The sequence below is a fragment of the Anomaloglossus baeobatrachus genome, chromosome 5 (genome assembly GCF_048569485.1).
Source record: "Anomaloglossus baeobatrachus isolate aAnoBae1 chromosome 5, aAnoBae1.hap1, whole genome shotgun sequence".
Lineage (NCBI taxonomy): Eukaryota > Metazoa > Chordata > Amphibia > Anura > Aromobatidae > Anomaloglossus > Anomaloglossus baeobatrachus.
The window spans coordinates 346,294,910-346,309,557 of NC_134357.1; the positions used below are offsets into that span (position 1 = coordinate 346,294,910).

Consider the following 14,648-nt stretch of genomic DNA (forward strand, 5'->3'; position numbering starts at 1 on the left):
TTTATCATTGTTTAGTCCAGGTTTCAGTTTTTGTTATCATTGTTTTTCACATATGAAAAAATAGGTTACATTGATTCTCATATTCAGTACAATATTAATCACGGACAACATACGGATTGCAGACCTATGTCATACGTGCACGGCCTGTGATTTCCATGGACCCATAAACCTGTAGGGGTGTATTTGATCCTAGTCACGGACTGAAAAATGACAGGTTGCCATGATTTTTTTAAGGACCCTCATTCTGCAGAAAAAAACAGAGACATGGGAACCGCTCTATATAATGGATACGTGTTCTCTCTGTGGCCATTATGGAAAGAACACGTATGTGAACATGAGACGTCTGAATGAGGCCTGAGGAGGTAAGGCATATTTCTAGGGGGAGACTTGGTTGATGGATCCTGACTCGGGTGATAGGAGAGTGGCGGTTATGGCAGCTGTCCATTCTTCCCCTTTCCTCCTGGCTGTGGAGTGTAGGAATTTGCTAGTAATGGTGGAGATCTTGGCAGTTGTGCCCTTACCTGTTAGAATCTATCAATGTCGGTTACGATACCCATTAAAACCAATGTTCTACCTTCTGATAATAAAGAAAGAAAGATTCAGCTCACCGATTAGCTGCAATCAGGTATCAGCTGGGATTCAATGCATGGAGTAGCTGGGTTAGCACAATAGATCCAAAAATAAAGAAATTCCAGCGCAGTCCTCGGGTCATTTAAAAAGAAGTATTCTCATTTTATGGTATAGAATTCATTAAAAATCCATCAGATATGCAGCAAATAATAGTGATAGAACAACGCGTTTCGACGCTATGTCTTATTCATGCTCTCAGAGCATCAATATGCGTTGTTCTATCACTATAATTTGCTACATATCTGATGGATTTTTAATGAATTCTATACAATAAAATGAGAATACTTCTTTTTAAATGACCTGAGGACTGCGCTGGATTTTCTTAATTTTTAGACCTTCTGGTAATGTTTTATTTGAATTACCTCTTTAAACCATGGCATGATACCCCCCTTCCCCCAAACACCATTCACATAGTGGAGAAGTGTGTGTCCTGGCAGATTGGCATCGGCACCGAGTTTTCGGAGTTGACTAGCACCGTGGCCCAGAGCATTACTGGGTTAGGAGCACTGGTGAGGTTTGGGAATGGGTACATTGGATGCTTATTAAAGAGCCTGTCAGCCTCCAGATCTTCCCCGTGTATGACTTGTTACCACTTGTTGCCCCATGTCCAGGAACAACTAAATCCACAACATGCATTTGTTCAAGAGAATGCGTACAAAATAATGATGCCCTATGTACCCATCAATTTACCGCACACACTGCTTTATGCCAGTGTTATGTTACTGAGCGGTTCAGATATAAGGGAGTTGCTTATTCATTATAATGATATCATTATTTTGTGGAGTAACTTTATTAATGTAGTCTCCACGATAACTGACCGCACAGTTATAATATTCCCGGTGAGGATAGGGCGCTGGCTGTAGGTAAAGTAGGTCATGCATGCGTTATACCTTCAGGGGCAACGTCTGACATTTTTTGCTTTGTCTGTGATTGCGTTGTAACAGAATCGCCTCCGCAATACAGAGTAATGCATTGTGTATTGTGTCGGCCCAGGAGCTGAGGACTCTTCATCTGTGTGACATGTCCTTTAAAAAAAGCGGTGATCACTCCTTTTCAGGATGCACGTTTTCGATGTTCCCTGCAGAGATTTAATTACCATATGTGAGATCTGTCGAGCAGCTCCAGACACGTACATCTCCAGTCCCGACTCTCAGGAGTAACTAATGGCTGGGGGCTGTATAATGAAAACATTGATATTGCTGCGACGCCAGTGTGTATTGGTGTATTAATGTTAGAGCGGTGTGCAACACTGTGCATCTTCCACCTATCGTTTCCTTACTACCGTATATTTAAAGGAAACCTGTCGCTTTTCAAAAATAAGTCATCTTTGTACTTTGTATAAGTGCTATTTTCCTGAATCTGGCATTGTTTTTCTGTTGTTCCTGTGACCCTACATTCCTGAGATATGTCCCCCCTGTAATTCTTATGTAAATCTAGCTGATTGCCCAGTTGGTGTGATCCCAACTCTTTAATTTGGGAGGCGTTGATAATCTAGCTGATTGCCAAGTTGGTGTGATCCCAACTCTTTAGTAGGAGAGGCGTCGAGGATCTAGCTGATTGCCAAGTTGGTGTGATCCCATCTCTTTAGTAGGAGAGGCGTAAAGGATCTAGCTGATTGCCAAGTTGGTGTGATTCCCAACTCTTTAATTTGGGAGGCGTCGATGATCTAGCTGATTGCCAAGTTGGTGTGATCCCGAGTCTTTAATAGGGGAGGCGTCGAGGATCTAGCTGATTGCCAAGTTGGTATGATCCCATCTCTTTAGTAGGAGAGGCGTAAAGGATTTAGCTGATTGCCAAGTTGGTGTGATCCCAACTCTTTAGTAGGAGAGGCGTCGAGGATCTAGCTGATTGCCAAGTTGGTGTGATCCCGAGTCTTTAATAGGGGAGGCGTCGAGGATCTAGCTGATTGCCAAGTTGGTGTGATTCTCAACTCTTTAATTTGGGAGGCGTCAATGATCTAGCTGATTGCCAAGTTGGTGTGATTCTCAACTCTTTAATTTGGGAGGCGTCGATGATCTAGCTGATTGCCAAGTTGGTGTGATCCCATCTCTTTAGTAGGAGAGGCGTCGATGATCTAGCTGATTGCCAAGTTGGTGTGATCCCATCTCTTTAGTAGGAGAGGCGTCGATGATCTAGCTGATTGCCAAGTTGGTGTGATCCCATCTCTTTACTAGGAGAGGCGTCGAGGATCTAGCTGATTGCCAAGTTGGTGTGATCCCATCTCTTTAGTAGGAGATGCGTCGATGATCTAGCTGATTGCCAAGTTGGTGTGATCCCATCTCTTTAGTAGGAGAGGCGTCGATGATCTAGCTGATTGCCAAGTTGGTGTGATCCCAACTTTTTAGTAGGGGAGGTGTCGAGGATCTAGCTGATTGCCAAGTTGGTGTGATCCCATCTCTTTAGTAGGGGAGGCGTCGAAGAGCTAGCTGATTGCCAAGTTGGTGTGATCCCAACTCTTTAATAGGGGAGGCATCGAGGTACACGCCCAGTTGGCTATGAACACTTGATTTATATAATGAGACGATAAGGCCATGTCTCAGGCACAGTAACCAGAAATAAATACTGCCAGAGTCAGAAGCAGTGCGGCAGTCACACCATGTTAAACATTCCAGTATATTTGGGTTTTCTTACGTTGCCTGTAATGCTGGAATATTCTCCCCTCACTGGACAGCCACTGAAATCCATGAAAGCCATTACTAATGCTGCCTTCTCCTGGCTCTTTGTGACTCTTGGAGTATTTTTACTGTTGAGTAATGCTCACAGAAACATATGACGGTCCAGCTGCTGCGTGTCAGCTGTGTGAGCGGCATGCATAGGCTGTCACTCCAACCATTTGTTACTTCACATTCTTGAGCAGCATTGCAAATTTATTAGTTGCTGCCTTAAAAGAGTTACAAAGCCTAAATCCTGCTCACACTGCTATGAACAAAGCTACATACTAGTAATGAAGCTCAGATAACTCAGACAATGCTAGCGGGATGGCTCATTTTCAGATGTGATCGTTACGCCTTTCCATTGAGAAATCTCTATGATCGAATGGACGCATGCGGTTGAATCATATAGAGAACTTTTAGCTATCAGCCTGGCCTTACATGGTGTCGTTCTGTTATTTGGATGCTAGTCGAAGAGGATGGTAATGTCTCTGGATGACTGCATAGGTATGATTTCAGTTTAGTATGATCACAAATAATTAGAAATTACCGCCTGGAGGGAGGTGCTGTATCTTTCTTTCCACGGAAACATCCATACATTATATAGTTTGCTGTCGTCATCAGTCAATAAACACTACAGGTGGTTGCAACAGCGACATCTGGAGGCTAGAGAAGGTTCTGCACCTTGTTCAAAAATCGTAGCGATTGAGGTTAAAGAGGACCTGTCACTTAGCACAAATATGTCATTCTTTTTACGTCTTGTGAATACCGCTGTTCTCCTAAATCTGGCAGTGTTTATTTATTAGTCTTTCTAGATAGTTGGCGTAGTCTTCAAGAAGACTTCCATAGAGAAGAGTTGATGATCATGCCAATATAGCTAAAAATATTGGATTTATATACAGGGAAGAGGTAGTCACTAGTGATCGGTGGCTCAGTGGTTAGCACATCAGTCTTTCAGAACTGGGACCCTGGGTTCAAATCCCACTAAGGACAATATCTGCTAGGAGTTTGTATGTTCTCCCCGTGTTTCCTCCGGGGTCTTTGGTTTGCTCCCACACTCCAAAGACATACTAATAGGGAATTCAGATTTTAAGCCCCAATGGGGACAGTGATGATGTATGTAAAGCGCTGTGGAATTAATGGCACTATATAAAAAAAAAGATTATTCTTATTACTTAACGCTTGATGCGAGTAGCGAGCATTATAAAAAGTCAATGATTGGCATGTTCGAGGCTCTGCCCACGCTCACCCATCACTAGGGGTCATATCTAAGAAGTGAAGGGGTGCAGGAACCAAAGCAATGCCAAATTCAGGAGAACAGTGCCACTCGCATCAAGTAAAAATGACATACTCATTACTTGGGACAGGTCCTCTTTAAGTAGCATTGCGTTATACGTTATGGCAAGACTTTTTGAAAGACTCCATATTTCAGTCTTTAATCCAGATATAAGGCCAATCTGCCTGACGGGATGTTGTGTTTATCACGATTTAGATATGCTATCACCATAACTGTTCTATACATCACTTGGCTTAGTGCAATATGTAAACCATAGATAAGATGCTCACTGGTAACACGAGTGCACCAGATCCCTGTCTGTTGAGGTCATGTCTTCAAGGTCAATTGTTGTTTTTTTTTCCCCAAAGGCAAAGATGATGCTCGTATGCAGCTGGACAGTGTCCTGCAGGACGTCAATGACAAGTACATGCTTCTTGAAGAAACGGAGAAGAGGGCTGTTTATCGAGCGTTGGTGGAGGAACGAGGCCGCTTCTGTATGTTTGTGTCTTTTCTGAAGCCTGTTTTGGTAAGTTCTGAAAGGTCATGCTGGGATTTGTAGTGAGCACTGTTACCAAAATCAGTCCCCTCATTCAGATGTCCATATTGCACGTAGGAGTTCTATTTAGGGTTTTTTTTTGTTTGTTTTTTTCATGTATATACCCATTATATTCTTTGATACTATTCACATATCCTTGTTTTTCACGGATTGTGATCTGCCATGGATGACCAGGGCCTATACAAGTCTATGGGATCGTGATCTGCCATGGATGACCAGGGCCTATACAAGTCTATGGGATTGTGATCTGCCATGGATGACCAGGGCTTATACAAGTCTATGGGATCGTGATCTGCCATGGATAACCAAGGCCTATACAAGTCTATGGGATCGTGATCTACCATGGATGACCAGGGCCTATATAAGTCTGGGATTGTGATCTGCCATGGATGACCAGGGCCGATACAAGTCTATGGGATCGTGAAAAAACACATACAGCGCACGGATGCCATAAGTGTGCCATCTGTAAGCTGTCTGTATTTAACATTGCAGAAGATTAGAATGGAAAAGCGTTGTCATTTATCGTATTTATCCATCCATGAAAGAAACTGATGATAAAAAATGGACACACGGACCGTTCACTGATGACATACACTGATCCAAACACACATGACATGGGCGCCACTTTTTCACGGATGTGTGAATGAGGCCTAAAGTAAACTATCTGGTAGTGCCTAATTAAAGCACCACTGCAGTGTGTTTGTGTGTGTTTTTGTTGTTGTTTTTTTTTTTTAAGGGACTCTGTCACCAGGTTTTTGACACCTAATCTGATAGCAGCATAACATAGGGGCAGAGATCCTGATTCCAGTGATGTTTCACTTACTGGGCTGCTTAGTGTAGTTTTGATAAAATCACTGTAGATTATTATTAGAGGACTACTTGGCCTGCTGCCAAGTAGTCCAGCATATTCATGAGCTCTGTTTAACTAATAGATCTGCAGCAGAGAAAACATTGATTTTATCAAAATGACAGCAAACAGCTCAGTAAGTGGCACATCGCTGAAATCAGGGTCTCTGCCTCTACATTATGTTGCTCTCAGATGGGGTAGTAAAAACTTGGTGACAGATTCCCATTAACTGTTAGTGATGCTTTTAATCTAAGTTCCCTGCCCTCAATAATATACTCACCTTCCAGCATCTTCACTTTTTTTTTTTCGGTGTCGCTCTTATTCCGCGGCACAGATCTATGACAGCCAGAATGAGGCTCTCATAGACTTGGATTGAGTTGTGACTTCCTGTGAGCTCCATGAAACACTGGAACAGCTGGAAGATCACAATTTGCCCAAGACCAACCAACGGAGTGATGGCAATAACAGAAGACAACTCTGGGGAGCAGGGGCCTAAAAATTAGAAGCACCACTGCAGCAGTGGGGGGAAAAAAAACGCTGGAGTGGTGCTTTAACATTAGTAATTAACACATTACTTTACTAAATATGAAAAAAGTACCCTGGACTTATTGAGTTATAGACGTGTTGCTGGTGATTTTGATCAATTTTGTATACTTTTTTTAATAGGATGAGGAGATTGGCATGCTGGGAGAAATAACGCACTTACAGACCATCCTGGAAGATCTCACAAATCTGACAACAGAGCCAAATAAACTGCCCCCCTTGAGCGAGCAGGTACATTTATGGTCCTAGTGAGGGGATAATTCACCCCATTCATATATGATGACCTGTGCTCTAGGTTTGGTGCACTAATCGTGGCCTATGTCTGACACGTAGTGTTCATTCCTGTATCCATTTGCTAATGCAAGTATAAGGGAACGGCATGTAAAAGGAAATTAATGAAATTGAGTGAAGACTAAAGTCAAGGGGTATTAGAGGCATGAATACTTAGGAAAACAAACTGGAGTTTTGGTTTATCGACCATAAAGAATGCCTACGTGAAAATCTCCATAGCCAAAACGCCTAATAGGAGGAGTAACGTAAGCCTGCTTTACATGTTACGATTCTGCATACAATATCATATGCGATCGTAACCGCCCCCATCGTATGTGCGGCACGTTCAATTTGTTTCATGTGCCACACAAACGATTAACCCCCGTCATACGTACTTACCTGTCCATACGACTTCGCTGTGGGCGGCGAACGTCCACTTCCTTGAGTGGGAGGGATGTTTGGCGTCACAGCGACGTCACGCGGCAGCCGGCCAATAGAAGCGGAGGGGCGGAGCTGAGCGGGACGTAAACATCCCGCCCACCTCATTCCTTCCGCATTACTGGCCAGGAGCCGCAGGACGCAGGTAAGATCTGTTCATCGTTCCGGGGTGTCACACACTGCGATGTGCGCTACCCCGGGTACAATCAACAACCTGACGTTTAATTCATGAGGAATGAATGATGTGCGTGCGATGAACGTTTTATCGTTCAATCGCACGTACCTGTCACACACTGCAATGTACCTTACGATGCCGGAGGTGCGTCACTTACGACGTGACCCCGCCGACACATTGTAAGATACATTGCAGCGTGTAAAGCGGGCTTTAGAATAGTCTTCATTATTGTAGGTCCCTTCCTTGTGCGCTTGTCAGCACGCTCTCAGGGCGAGCGTATCATGTCTGCCAGGTTCATTCACAGCAGGAATTGGGAGTCTATCACTGCAGATATACACGCGGTGTCCAGGGAATATGGAGAGAGCTGGCCTGCAAGAGTCCTTTGTATTATCAGACTATGAACTCACTCCTAGTTCCTTCCTGTGACCTGCTTCCCCGCTGCAGACATTACACAGCACACTATCCTCACACTTAATATCTCTTAACCTGAAATACAATGGAGCATGTGGCAGCCTAGGACCCTGTACACACACTGCATTTCTCCAGTGCAGTCGGGGTTTCCGTCTGAACTCCCCTAAAATGGAAATTCTGTTGGGATCCAGATGACACCTCCGATGGGGCTATAGACTGCAGTGACATAAACAAGAGTTTAAATTAGCTTCTTTTTTCATGTAATGATCATGTCCATATGTTCAGATAATCATAGTAGAAACACAGTGTGAACAGGGCCTAATACTGATCCAGTCTGATGAATGATTGGAAGTTATTTGTCATGAAGATGTCGCTGTGGTCATAGATACACGACTGCTCTCCGCAACATTGTGCTCCTTGCCTAGCCGCCTTTGTGCCCCTCTGTTCATTGTTTTCACTAGTTTAATGTTGGCTATATCCTGTTGCTCATTACTAGCCACAAACAATCCAAGCCTGAAAGGAAATCTGTACCTTTGTGGAAATTTCCTTTGCAACTGTTCTAGAATGCCTGCAGTTGCTTATTCGCCATGTTTACAGATCTGTTACTAAACACAAGATGAGTAGATATTGTTCTATTATACAAAATATCAAACATCACTATATCAAAGGGTTCTCCGAATTGGATTACACCAGAAGGGACCCTAGACATTAGTTACTGTTGCTTCCCCTCCCCTGTTGGAACCATAGCAATCTGCGATCATCTGTGGGAAAACAGGTTCAATTCCACAGTACAAACTGTCCCCTCATATCATTGCGTTTTCTGTATGATTCAGACTACAAGTTCTCCGGGGTGCAAGATGCTCTTAGTAACTTATCTGCACTATGGGAAAGAGATAAGGAATCTGAACATAGGACCATCCTCTATAAAAGAGAACCTGTCAGCAAGTTTTTGCTATGTAATCTAAATACAGCAGGGTATAAGGGCTGAAACACAGACTGCAGCGATTTTCATTTATTAAGCTGTGTGCGGTTTACTTACAATAATGGTTTTATCACTTGGACATTATCATTGCTAGGACTAGCTGCCTCTCACCAAGTCGTCCGACCACCCCTACCCTCCTCTGATAAGCAGCTCACTGTCAATATACAATGTACACCAAGAGCGGTGTTGTGGACGGGATTCGCTTTCTCCGCTCTCCTTCATGCTACATTTAAGAACTCTAATTGTGTCACAACTGCTGCACCCAGTAAACTGAGTGATACGTCGTTGGAATTGGGGTCTCTTTTCCTACATTATGCTGATCTGAGATGAGGTTGGAAAAACGTAGTTACAGATTCCCTTTAAAGGGGTTGTGTCATCTTGTATCTTCAGGAACGCTTTCATCCGTGATAATTCACAGCTTGGATCAGCAGCATAGCTGAGCCGCTGACCCAAACTGTGCGCTCCTTGCCTACGAAACAAGCCACTTCTGATAGACTGCAAAGATGGCTGGTAACCTTGGCAACAATTAGTAAACAATAAAATCTCTACATTGTAGACTAGAGGAATTTTAGTAAGTGGTAAAGTTGCTTGTTTTTTCAAAGACTTTTGCCATTTTACCCATTTAAGATGAGACAAACCCCTTTAACCTAAATTGTACTAATAGGAAGTAGGAAAATCAGTGATCGAACCCATTAAACTATCTTTTTAAAAAGCTGGTATATGATGTGTTAAAATATTCTCCTGTGCTTCCTTATTATAAGTTTTCATGTAAGCAAAGAGTATTAAGAATAGAGAGGCTTATCGTTATCTGGCCTGAATATACGGGGCATGAGCAGCGTCTCAGGACTCTCTTATCCTCTTCTACAGGTGATACACGATCTGAAGAACTCCGATTACAATTTCATTTATCAGACCCCGCCTGCTTCACCAAGTGGAACCTTATCACGAAAGGCCAGCACCAACAGGTACTATACAGCGGATTCCAGCGCTTGTGCTGATATGTGCAGCCAGAGGGAGTTAGGCCGGGTACACATATCTGGCTTTTCGCCGGTTTGACCGATGCGGCGCACGCCAGTACAGTATGATACAGTGCAGTGGCAGCGCCGCAACTTCTGGGTCACATGCTCCGGTCACATGACAGCATGTGACCGGCGCTTGTTGCGCTGCCAGTGTACTGTATACACTGTACTGGCATGCGCCGCATCCGTCAAACCGGCGAAAAGCCGGATATGTGTACCCGGCCTTAGGGATGTTCGCGGTGGAATATATGAGTGTTGTATCCCTTACAGCGCCTTACCATGTATTGTCATTTTGTACTCTTTGTAAGGCTTTAAGATCAAATCATCCGTCGTATCCTTCCACAGCTGGAAGTATACTTTCTCCACTGACTTCAAAGGTATTAAGCAACATATACTTATTAGAAGATGCCTTTCTGTCACTGCTGGCGCCTCTGGTTCTCTTGTTGGGCTCATTGTAGAGAAATGCTTCTATCCGGATGAACACAGCCTGACAGTACCATTGAGTCTTGGAGAAGTGGGGCTGTCATGTTTTCTCACCCAACATCCTCTATTGGTGCCCCAAACCCTTAGAAATGTGAGACTTGCTGTAGTCCCATGCTGTTGGTATGCCACTAGTGCAGACATCTGTCTCAAGTGTCCTTTGATATGCAATGCGCATATCAAAACCAAACATGTATACTTGGCAACACTTATATACTATTTAGCTGTTCCAGGTGTTTCCCATTATCTACACCAAAGCATATACATTTATAGGACAGTCAGGCTAATGCACAGGATAATATAGTTAGATAATTCAATGATGGTAAATTTTATGCAGATCACAAATAGCTAACGCTGTGTAGAGCGTATATATAGACATCTGTCTAATAACAGAAGTAACGCCTGTGCCTGAGAGTGAATGATGATTAGGAAACAAACCACTGTTTTACACACATAGATATTTATGTAAAACAGTTGTTGAAAATGATACAAATATTAAAGAAAGTGATTGCAAACATATCACCCATGTGAGGCACGTCACACCACATCCCCTGAAGAAGCGAGTGACGCGAAACCTGTTTTTATCAAAGTTTATTCAATAAAATTTATATAATTTTTTAGAGTGCGCAATCACTCTTCTTACCTCTATTCTTGCGTGTATATTAATTTATAATATCCGTGAAATGATATCTTTACCATCTGATTCCAGACAAGTGTAGGTGTAAGTTTTGACTATTGGCTCTTTTATGGAAACCGTTGTTGTGCGGACCCTAAATATATATCTGGACAAAGGGTCTATCTCTGGATTGTGGTTGGCATTAAATTGATTTTTGGCAGTTAGTGAGCACTGATTTGCTCGGTTCTGGTTCTATTGTGTAGCGTAAGGGTATGTGCACACGTGCTTTTTGTTGCAGGGGGAAAAAAACTGTGTTTTACTGTACCAGCAAAGTGAATTTTTTACTTGCAGATTTGAAGCAGTTTCAGATTGCAGCATGTCAGTTCTTTCGGCATTTTTCATCCATTCTGATGAACGGGGAAGGGGGGGGGGGAATTGTTATCAACATGTCGCTGTAATGCAGGATGAGGTATCCGGATGTAGCACTCTCAAAGGAGTGAATTCAGAACTAACAATATAGTTTTCCAATAGAATTTATTAAAAACTCGATCCAACTAATAGTTGATCAAGGCCGATGGAGGTTAAAATACATTAGTATTAAAATACAATGCGTTTCGCCTGAGCATCATCAGCCTTCTTCAGGTGTACAATGTATCATGCTTTATTACATGGTGTTTTCCTGCAAAGAGATATGCTTTTGGTGCATAAATTTCTGTTGCAAATACTTAAGGTGTTCACATACTGTAAGTGACAGATCCGGTAAGTGAGAAGTCTGTTGAGACATAGTAGTGGACCTAATTCATGTTATTTTGAATTGCCCTAGTTAGAGAAATATTAGAAGCAAAAAGAACGCCTTATTAACTTAGACTACAGGAATGTGAAACATGACCCGGTGATATGCCTTTTGGGTTATACATCGGAACGTCCTATCCTTCAGAGTCATCAGCTAGACGTCCTGAGATTGTTTTATTAAGTCTGAAAACTGATGCAAAAATATGAGGAACGATTAGCATCCTAGTTTAATACACAAGGGTTAAAGCCAGCAATTCATGAGAAGGAATTTGTGTTTTGTTATTATGAAAATTCTTGTTTTAAAGGGGTTGTCCTCTAATGGACAGCCTCTGCTCAAAGGGATTGTCCAGACTTGCAGTTCAAGTCTGCAGTCACTCTGTTCACTGTGAGGATTTACAAGTCTACAGTCAAACAGTGCACACTGTCAGGATTCTCCATTGCTGGGAGTGGTCATGTGACTGCAAGTATTAAATTTGCATACTTCCAGTCACATTCCAAGTAGACTTGTCCGACCTTGCTTAATTCACTTATGTAAAGGTCTTGTGACCTTAAGTATGCAAAATGCTTACCTGGGCTCATGTGCATACCCACTCTTGACACCAAAGAATCCAGATAGTGTGCACTGTGCACCCTCTGAAGGTTCACAAGTCTTGAGCCGCACTAAAAATCTGAAAATTCTTGTTTTAAAGGGGTTATCCACTACGTGACAACCTCTGCTTAGAGGGTTTATCCAGGCTCAGGGTTCAAGTGTGCAGTCACTCTGTGACTCTAGACTTGTGATTCCTCACAGTGCGCACAGTCCACACTGTGAGGATTCTTCGGAGCTGAGAGTGGATGGTTATATATGTAACACCTGCCTGGATCCACAGACTCAGACGGGCTGTAATGGACAGGCTAGAGGAAAGCCACTCACCCAGCAGGACCCCTAGGACCCTGAAACCCTTTAACCCCTATACAGGGATTTAGAATTACACAGGTCCCTGGAGATCACTACCTGTGGAAGGCAGCAGTCCGAGAGAGTAGTCGTCAGGCAGGGTCAAACCAGGAATTACAGAACAGGGACAGAATCGGCAGGCAAGGACGTAATCAGCAAACGAAGCAGAGGTCAAATCCGGATCGGGCAGTGAGGTACATAAACGACAGGCAGGAGAGGTAGTCAGAACACAAGCAAGGTCAGCGCACAGGAATCAAAATACAAACAGCACAGGAACCAGGAATACAAACTATCTCTGGCAGTGGTCACATGACAGGAGGGGGAATAAGAAGGGTGTGGTGTGTTCCCATTGGGTGCAGGTGAATGATGGCAAATTCAGCTGGAGGACACACGCCACCTACAGTCAGCCAGTGGTACTGCAGGTCCCAGTGAAACCCAGCCTAGTGGATGAGCGGAGCCTGCACCCAGCAGAGCCACTGGCACCGACTCCTCTCCCATCACTAGCACTCTCCATGGTGGGAACACGGCGTCGCCTGGCGATTGGAGCAGAAGTCGCAGGAGCGGACTCCGGTGGGGACATGACAGTATGACTGCAAGTATCCAATATGCATACCTCCAGCCACATTCCAAGTAGTCTTGTTCTGCCTTTCTCAATTCACTTGTCTAATCGTCTCGTGACCATATGTATGTAAAACATTTACTTTGGGTCACATGCATGTGCCCCCTCCAGACACCAGAGAATCCTGACAGTGTGCACTCTGCACGCTGTGAGGGTTCACAAGTCAGCAGCCATAGCGTGACTGCAGGCTTGAACCCCAAGCCTGAACAACCCCTTCAATCAATTCAGGAACCCCATATAAAATAATACAATATATCATTGCCTGATCAGCAGCCTCTGACCCGCTGCAGCCTTTACTATTTCATCAAAGCAGATGTCCATTCCTACAGAATGTTGGTGAACTGCAGCTGATTAGTAGCCGCTGATTGGTTGCAGCAGTCACATGACACAACAATGTTACTTCACTGATCACTGGAACGTTTCTGCTGTGGGAGGTGATAACTGCAAGATGTTCTGGGCATTACATGACCAATGGATGCAAGAAAGGAAAAACAGCCGATGGAAGGTTTCCTGCTAACTATTCATGTCTAGGCATTGAGAATTGCTCTGATTAGAGGAATGGGATCCCTGTGCTGAGAGCAGTGATGTGAATATTGCTGTATTAGGGTTACATAGTGCATCCTTGGGTATCGCCACACTGTGTTTTGTGGTTTATGTCTGCCCCGTCCTTACATGAAGTCCTGGGAGTCGTGCTGCCCATGTCATGCACCCTCCCTCCAGAACAAAGGCCGTGGCTCTCATCATCCCCCGGCCTTCTCTCAGCTTCTGGATCCTGTCGCTTTGTTTTTGTTGTGGAGTTTTCTGTTATTGTTGTGTGTGTGTTGTTTTTTGTGTTTTTGTTGGGATACGAGCCCACAGATGCAGGCACATGGCAGCGCTCTCTGACAGGCTGCCAATTAGCCGGGGACCTCTGTGAGAGGAAGAGATTTAACAGATGTTGGAAAGCAGCAGAGCAAATGGAAAGGCGTTTTTTCATTTTTTAGCAGCTGTTAAAAATAGCATCTGACCCTTTTGTCAAAGGCTAGAAGCTGATCGCAGAGAGGGAAGGGGGGGGGCAAGATGTTCTCTGCTTAGCATGCAGAAATAATCACTACTTAATGGTGGAGAAGCGGATATTGTGCACACCAATGGAAACGTTTCCAGCAGAGTTTGGAGGATAGCATTAATAGCAATTCCGTATAGTGGGCTTGCTTTACCATTTAGTCTAGCTTTTCAGTTCAGAAGATCTTCACCTGTGAAGTTCAGCACAGTTGGCTTTCTGGAGCTGAGCGACAGAACAGCCGGGCCACATGGGCGCGTATATGGCTGCAGTAGGGCATGATCTCTTAAACTCCTAGAAAGCCCTTTGGGACGTGTTCCCACATTGTGTTTTCGCTGCCTGCTTTTTTTTCCCACGGCGTTTTTTCCAC

At 43.8% G+C, this 14,648-nt stretch overlaps 1 protein-coding gene across 2 annotated transcripts in view; it reads left to right on the plus strand.

The window, feature by feature from the left end:
- LOC142311437 (protein MTSS 1-like) overlaps positions 1-14,648 on the plus strand; it is a 204,654-nt gene that overhangs the window by 162,795 nt on the left and 27,211 nt on the right. For both annotated transcript variants that reach the window (XM_075349868.1, XM_075349869.1), the window contains exons 7-9: positions 4,926-5,083; positions 6,627-6,734; positions 9,647-9,744. In XM_075349868.1, the coding sequence (XP_075205983.1) occupies positions 4,926-5,083; positions 6,627-6,734; positions 9,647-9,744 (364 nt within the window). The remainder of the gene's footprint in view (positions 1-4,925; positions 5,084-6,626; positions 6,735-9,646; positions 9,745-14,648) is intronic.